This window comes from Perissodus microlepis, chromosome 18, assembly GCF_051167445.1.
Source record: "Perissodus microlepis isolate ML-2025 ecotype Zambia chromosome 18, ASM5116744v1, whole genome shotgun sequence".
NCBI lineage: Eukaryota > Metazoa > Chordata > Actinopteri > Cichliformes > Cichlidae > Perissodus > Perissodus microlepis.
Window position 1 is genome coordinate 33802163 of NC_140478.1, and position 8145 is coordinate 33810307.

At 44.4% G+C, this 8145-nt stretch overlaps 1 protein-coding gene across 1 annotated transcript in view; it reads left to right on the forward strand.

Annotated features, from left to right (window-relative positions):
- LOC146368688 (uncharacterized) overlaps positions 1-7416 on the forward strand; it is a 49897-nt gene extending 42481 nt beyond the window's left edge. Inside the window, exon 3 of the mRNA XM_084912292.1 lies at positions 6917-7416. Coding sequence (XP_084768418.1) covers positions 6917-7416 — 500 coding nt within the window. The remainder of the gene's footprint in view (positions 1-6916) is intronic.
- Positions 7417-8145: the final 729 nt, after the last annotated feature.

An 8145-nucleotide genomic window follows, 5' to 3' on the forward strand; every position in this document is an offset into this window, starting at 1 on the left:
TTAAGTAAGCCAAATTCACGAGTAAAACTAACATTACTACCACGTGTACTAAACAGTAAAGCTTCCATTCACATCTTTCTTCAATTGTTTCAATATTTGCTAATTAGCTGCAGCAGTTTGTGCAAGATTTGGACTTTTAGTCCAAGCAAAGATTCCTTGTTGCTTGGACTAAAATAAATAGGCATGCTAGCTGCAGCGTCCTCTTCAGCCTTCTTGTCCTGTTTGTGGAAATCGTTGTCCTGCAGATGATTTAATCTTGCATGCCAGTACATGTGGTGATCGGTAAGTTCCTTTTAGCTCAACGACAGTTAACAAATACTGTGTACAGCACATTTATAGTTGCTCTTGATTCTGTCTTTGCATCATAGCAGCAGCTCATCTTCTGTGGTCATGTTGAGCACATGGATGAGCTCTCATCAGTGTTCATCCTGGCTTTTGTTTCCTTAGAGCAGCGGTCCCCAACCTTTTTTGTGCCACGGACCGGTTTATGCCCGACAATATTTTCACGGACCGGCCTTTAAGGTGTTGCGGATAAATACAACAAAATAAAACTAGTACCGGTACCGAAAAAAAGAAGATTTATTCATAACACACGTGAAAAGACCCAGGAAAACCGAGTTAACGATAAAAACGATAACAAAATAACGCTGAAAACCGATAAAAACCCTGAAAACTATACATTTCACACCTGAGCCTCAACTCTTGCGGCCCGGTACCAAACGACTCACGGACCGGTACCGGTCTGAGGCCCGGGGGTTGGGGACCGCTGCCTTAGAGCACTTTGCTGAGGTCACTTGTCTTTTATTGAGAATATTCCCGTACTGTGACCTACACCTGTTTTCACACCTTGTTTTGTGTGATTTGATAGAGGATCATTAGGGGTCCATTGTCCCTCTTTGGGGGGACACTCCCACAGGGCTTAAATCTGGGACTCTCCACCACTTGACCCTAGAACTGAAGAAGCTTCTCGGATGAAACGTCTTCAAGCACCTTAAAGAAGTCCAGACGCTTTTCTTTCCAAGCTCCTTAGACTATGATGACCTGGATGACCTTCACAGACTTACTCCACAGAGCATCCCGGCCTAATATCTTGAGGGAGGTTGTTCCACAAAAATGTGGCACAAAAGGAAAAAGCTCGCTCCCCAATAATTTTTTTTTTTTTTTCATGCTTTAGGAAATCTTAGAAGGTCAGTATCCTGAGATCGGAGAGCACAGGACGAAACATAGAGGTGCAAAAGCTCAGAGAGATATGAAGGCACCAAACCATTTAAAGTCTTGTAGTTGAGCAACAGGACCTTAAAATCAGCTTGAACCTGACAAGGACCCAGTGAAGAGATTTGAGTCCTGGGGTAATGCGCTCACATTTCGCAGTTTTGGTTAAAATGTGAGCAGCTGCATTTTGTAACATCTGTAAACCTCAGTAACCCAGAAAAAAGAGCGTTACAATAATCGATGTGCAAATCAATGCATGGACAAGAACCTGTGCTGTGTCAAGTGATAAAACTTGTCTGATATTAGCAACGTTCCTTAGGTGATAACAGCAGTCCTTGTTGTCTCTTTTACATGAGACTAAAAGCAGAGCACTGTGTCGAACCACACGCCCAAGTTCACCTTGTTCCTGCAATTTATGACGTGATCATTAATTTTCAAGATGAAATTTTGGGACAATTAATGTGTGCTACCCTGTTGCTCCTCTAAAATACAGCGCCCCCTCCTGGTATAAAAACCGATGCATTCCCCATTACACCAACATTATACTGCATATCAACACACCCAGTTTGTCTTCTGCCTGATGAATCTGAGTCAGGCTGTCAAAGATTTTAAAGATGTGAATGAGGCCTTTTCTTTCCATTTTCTCTCCTTTATTATTTATAACCCGCTGTTTATGTATTTATGGCTCAATTTGGTACATTTAAATAGGTTTTAGGAAGAAAGAAGGACGTTTATTCCAAGCGGAACAAAGTATTTGAACATCCTCCTCCTGCCGGAACTTCAGAGCGGGACATCCGGCGGAAGTTTTTAAAAGGCGGCGGTTTGGTTGTTCCAGCGTGAACTTTTGGAGGCTTTGTGCTGTGTGTGAGCTGAGTGTGTGAACTGTGGCAGCAACAATGCCTCCAGTTCAGCATCTGAGAGAGTTTATCAACGAGCGACTAACTGCTGCTGCTGAACAAATATTCTTGGAGTTTGAAAAAACGATCGTCCAGTACGAGGAAGAGATCGACCGTCAGCGCAGACTGCTGGATATCACCTGGAAACCCCAAATCAAGCTGCACAGGACAGGTGAGTGTCCCTCTGAGGGAGGATCCTGATCGCAGCTCTGTGGTACGTTTACTTTGAGGCTGCAGGGATGTTTCTGGAGGACAGAAGGTGGATGTGTCTCTGTTTAAACAAACATTCAGCTTTAAACTCACCCGAGGACGCTGCACTGAGGCAGGATTGGGGTTTTCCTCTCACACTTCTTACTGGGTACATCACCATGGTGACTGATGGCTTTTTGCAGCATGACTAAGGGAGGATCCAGGGTCACCTGGTCCAGCCCTAACTATATGCTTTAGCAAAAAAAAGTTTGAAGCCTAATCTTAAAAGTAGAGATAGTGTCTGTCTCCTGAATCCAAACTGGAATATAACAGGACACTGGAGTAAACTCTCGATCATGTGACACTTCTGATAATCAGCTGTCTGCTTGACGTTTATTCAGCTGTGTAAAAACTAGAACTTTAATCTCAGCCAAACCGATTTACTGAAGAACAAATAAAATACTGAAAAAAGCCAAACAATAACATTTTTAAGTTATCTAAGTGACTCACTGGTTGTTGATCGATGGTCATGAGAATTTGAATAATTAAGATTAAGGAACTGACCTCCCAGCCCATTGTTCCTTCAGTGGGCTGGTTTCAGTCATTATGCAAATGTCCTGTTTATAAGATTGAAACCTGCAGTCAGCTGAGACTGAAGACGTCACCTGATGATGATGAAACGTTTCTCCCACAAAACGCTACGTCCAGATGAACAGAATCAACTTTTGGAGACCTGGATGATTGAGGATGCATCAAGACGTCATTAAGATAAGATGGAGCCTGATTATTTAATACCTTGTATGTGAGGAGCAGGATTTTCATTTCCTGATTACATTTACAATAATTGATTACACAGCGGTGGAGAGTAGACTTTATCACAGTAGATGTCTTTCTGAAAGCGCTGTAACTAAGTTTAAGAATATAATCCACCCACTGTTATCATCTTCAATGCCCTGTACCAACACAGAGCAGAGCAGCTATCTGAACGCTACTCCAACAGAGGTCGATTATCTTGTTAATAATTTCACCTCCTCACTACGTACGACTCTGGATACTGTAGCTCCAGTGAAAACTAAGGTCTCTAATCAGAAGTACCTGACTCCGTGGTATAATTCTCAAACATGTAGCCTAAAGCAGATGACTCGTAAGCTGGAGAGGAAATGGCGTGTCACAAATTTAGAGGATCATCATTTAGCCTGGAGAAATAGTCTGTTGCTTTATAAGAAAGCCCTCCACAAAGCCAGAACATCTTACTATTCATCACTGATTGAAGAAAATAAGAACAACCCCAGGTTTCTCTTCAGCACTGTAGCCAGGCTGACAAACAGTCAGAGCTCTGTTGAGCCAACCATCCCTTTAACGTTAACTAGTAATGACTTCATGAACTTCTTCACAAATAAAATTCTTATCATTAGAGAAAAAATTACCAATAATCATCCCACAGATGTAATATTATCTACAGCTACTCTTAGTACCATTGATGTTAAGTTAGACTCTTTTTCTCCAATTGATCTTTCTGAGTTAACTTCAATAATTACTTCCTCCAAACCATCAACGTGTCTTTTAGACCCCATTCCTACAAAACTGCTCAAAGACGTCCTGCCATTAATTAATGCTTCGATCTTAAATATGATCAACCTATCTCTAATAATCGGCTATGTACCACAGGCCTTCAAGCTGGCTGTAGTTAAACCTTTGCTTAAAAAGCATCTCTAGACCCAGCTCTGTGTGTGTGTGTGTGTGTGTGTGTGTGTGTGTGTAAAATAAATACAGTTTAAAGAGGTAGGGGTGTTGGTTGCATTGAAGTATAAATAGAAATACGATTTATGGACATTACACCTTATTTATGAGTGTTGGCAGTGCAGTTATCCTCCAATCAGGGTGGAGGTAGGGCATGTTTGCCAGCCTGTGGGTAAAAACTTCTGTTGAGTCTGTTTGTTTTTGACCTGATGGACCTGTAATGTTTACCGGAGTGAGTGGGGGGGGAGTGAGTGTCCAGCGTGCGAGGGGTCCTTGATGATGATGCTGGCTTTCTGCTGAAGTCTGCCAGTATAAATGTCTCTGAGGGGGGTTAGTGAGGTGCCGATTGCCCGCTCTGCTGCCCTCACCACCCGCTGCAGTTTCCTCTTGTCCTCCATGGTGCAGCAGTTGAACCAGAGTGTGCAGCAGTAGGTCAGAAGGCTCTCGATGGTGGAGCGGTACAAGTTTATTAGCAGTCTTTGGGGTAACTGGGCCTGACGTAGTTTCCTGAGGAAGTACAGCCATTGTTGTGCTTTCCCTACCTGGTGGGAGATGTTTGTGGACCAGGTGAGGTCGGCCGAGATGTGGACTCCGAGGAACTTAAAGCTTTCTACCCTTTCTACCTCCTCATCAATGTAGAGGGTGGAGTGCTCAGATCGCTTTGTTCTGCTGAAGTCGATTACCATCTCCTTGGTCTGGGCTGTGTTCAGATGCTGAACCTCCTCTCTGTAGACTGAATCATCATTGTTGTCGATCAGTCCTACGATGGTGGTGTCATCAGCAAATTTTGTAATGGTGTTACTGGTGTGGATCGAGGTCTGCAGGGATGGCAGCTTTAATGTGCGACATGATGAGCTGTTCAAAACATTTGGTAATTATGGGTGTTCAAGCAACTGGACGATAGTCATTCAAGCAGCTCACTCTGTTCTTGGCCACTGGAACGATGGTGGCTGACTCAAGGCAGGATGGTACGACAGACTGTAGCAGTGAGAGGTTGAAGATGGTGGTGAAAACCTCTGCTAGTTGGTCTGCACATGCTTTAAGCACTCTACCAGCTACACCGTCAGGACCAGCTGCCTTCCTCGCGTTGACTCTGCACAGTGTGGCTCTGACCTGATGCTGCTCCAGCTGGATGGGGGCGTCGTCCCTCTCTGTAACGGCAGGATGGGTGATCGTGTCCCTGTTTCGTTGGTTGAAGCAGGTGAAGAACTGGTTTAGGGTTAGGGCTGGGCCATATCATACCGTTCACGGTAATACTGGTGTAATGTTGGGCAACGATAGGAAAATGAAATATGGCGATAGAATATGGGTAAAACGCGCATGCGCAGTGCCTTTGTTTTCATACGCACATGGCGGCGACGCAGAATGAGAAGAGCGAAAGTGGATCGTTGAATGAAACAGATGAACCAGAACTGGTTTGTAAAATGCTGCAGCTTCAGTGGTGTGGAACTGGTTTAGCTTTCGTCCGTCAGATACACAACAAAGCACTATTTTTGGTAGCGCATGCTAGCGGGCCGTCGTTATTACTGTGTTGTTTGGAAAATACGGCGCACTTAAAATCAGTCCTTTGATTTTTCTGAAAGTCGACAGAGCCCCTTATAATCCCGTGTGCCTTATGTATGAACTCTGGTTGTGTTTACTGACCTCGAGACGATTTTATGTACACGGCGCTCGAAAATCTGTCAAATGTTTCAGTGCGACTTTGCTAAGCTGCGAAGCCGCACCGCTTGATGGATTGTCGGAGCATTACGGCTGTCGTAGGCGGAGCCTCGCGGAGTGATACGTACTGTGCTGCAACATAATATTACCGTACTGTGTGTGTATAACTGTTTTTAAGTTTTTTGGATATTATACATGGTTATGCCGAGGATATGTCGGCCAGAGAGCCCAGGAATCGAACCGGCGACCTTCAGGTTACAGATGCGCTTCCCAAACATGTTGGTGCAGACTTGGTCCAGTGTGTCGTTTTCCCTCGTCAGAAAGCTCACGTTTTTAAAGAATCCAGGCGGGACAGATTTCAGGTTTGCATGGTTAAAGTCTCCTGCCACGATCACAGCGCAGTCTTGTAAGTCTTAACAAGTTTACAAAGAGTGACCTTTGACCTTTAAATGTAAATGGACAGCCGAGTCTTGTCTCGTGGAGGTGGCTCTTCTATGTTGTGCCATGCATTTATGAAGTGTCTGTTTGGTCTCTCCAATGTAGAGGTCTGGGCATTCCTCGCTACACTGTACAGCATACACCACATTCTTAAGTTTGTGTTTAGGAGTTTTGTCCAGTTTCTGTCAGAGTGTGTTGCTGGGTGTGAAATACACTGGGATGTCGTGCTTGACAAAAACTGGTTCAGAGGTGAAACGTCTTTAAGCAACTTAAAGAAGTCCAGACGCTTTTCTCTCCAAGCTACTTAGATGATGTAAAGTGTTGTGTCATCAGCATAAAATTGAAACTGTACTCCTCAATGGTGGGGAATATTTGTGAGAGTAAAGGGAGAGATTGTAAATAAGAGGAGTCCCAACACTGACGGTTCTGCTGTGAACGAGCTGTTTTGTGTCAGATAGGAAGGATGTAAAATATCGTAAAGCTGTGTCCATGATTCCAATACTGGCCAGTCATTCTAACTGGAGAGGATGGGAGATGGGGTTAGGAGCATCACTGCTGATAAGAATGGTGATAAGGTTGGTCCCAGCTCACTGGTGATGTCAGCAGTAGCTGTTTCAGGACTGCTCCTAGAATGAGAAGTTGATCAAACGCCTTGTAGAGCTTATTGAGAACTCAGTGGGCCCGGAGCTGAGATGCTGTCTGGGTGATACAGAAGTGTTTATGAAAATGGATAGCATAATGAATATATTCACCATTTTCATGTATCCGATTTTTCTCTCCAGACGTCCCACAGCAGCATATCTATGATGAGGAGGAGGTTCTCCCTGAGCAGCAGCTCTGGAACCAGGAGAGGAGCTCCAGTGTGGAGCAGGAGGAACCAGAACCTCCACAGATTAAAGAGGAACAGGAGGAACTGTGCAGCAGTCAGAAGGGAGAGCAGCTGGGACTGAAGGAGGAGCCTGGTACCTTTATGGTGACTGTTGTTGAGGAAGGAGAGCACAGTGAACCAGGAGGAGATGAGGAGCAGCTCCTCTGTGATGACTCTCCTCAAAGTGAAAGCACAGATGAAGAATCCAGCAAGTGTGAAGAGTCAGGGTTAAGGGAAACTGTGACCTCAGTGCCAAAGAAGAGGCAGAAGCGAGACAGAAGTCAGGATGATGTGGAGAGCTGGACTGTGTCAGAGAGTCCCCGCGAGTCCCTGCTGGAACAGGTAGAGAGTCTGATGTTTGCCAAAAATCCATCAAGAGTCAATCCCAAAGAAAGAAACCCAACACTGATGTGAAACCCTATCCTTGTAATACATGTGGGAAAAGTTTCAGTGATAGAAGTACGTGGAAAAGTCACCTTAGAACCCACACAGGTGAGAGGCCGTATCCCTGTGATACGTGTGGGTAAAGTTTCCATAAAAAAATGAATTTATCTATCCACATGAGAACCCACACAGGTGAGAGGCCGTATCCATGTGACACTTGTGGGAAAAGCTTCAGTCACAGCAGTTATTTGTATAACCACAGGAGAACCCACACAGGTGAAAAGCTGTTTGCTTGTAATACCTGTGGGAAAAGCTTCAGTGATAGAAGTACGTGGAAACGTCACCTTAGAACCCACACAGGTGAGAGGCCATATCCCTGTGATACGTGTGGGAAAAGTTTTACTCGAACCAGTACTTTGTATATTCACAAGAAAACTCACACAGGTGAGAGGCCGTATACCTGTGATACATGTGGGAAAAGTTTCAGTCGAAGCAGTACTTTGTATATTCACAAGAAAACTCACACAGGTGAGAAGCCAGAGGCTCATAAAACGTTTCAGTGTGAGTCGGAATTTGATAGACTGCATGAGAACTCTCACAGGTTGTTGTTTTCCAGAAATATCTGTCTTTTATGCTGTATTCCTGTTTGTGGTCACTGTTTTATGTGAGACTTTGAAGTTGAAGCTGAGAATCCCCCTGGTCCTGGTCCTCTGGTTCTGCCTGCTTTAGTCTGTAATGGTTTGTTTAGAGCACGTTGTT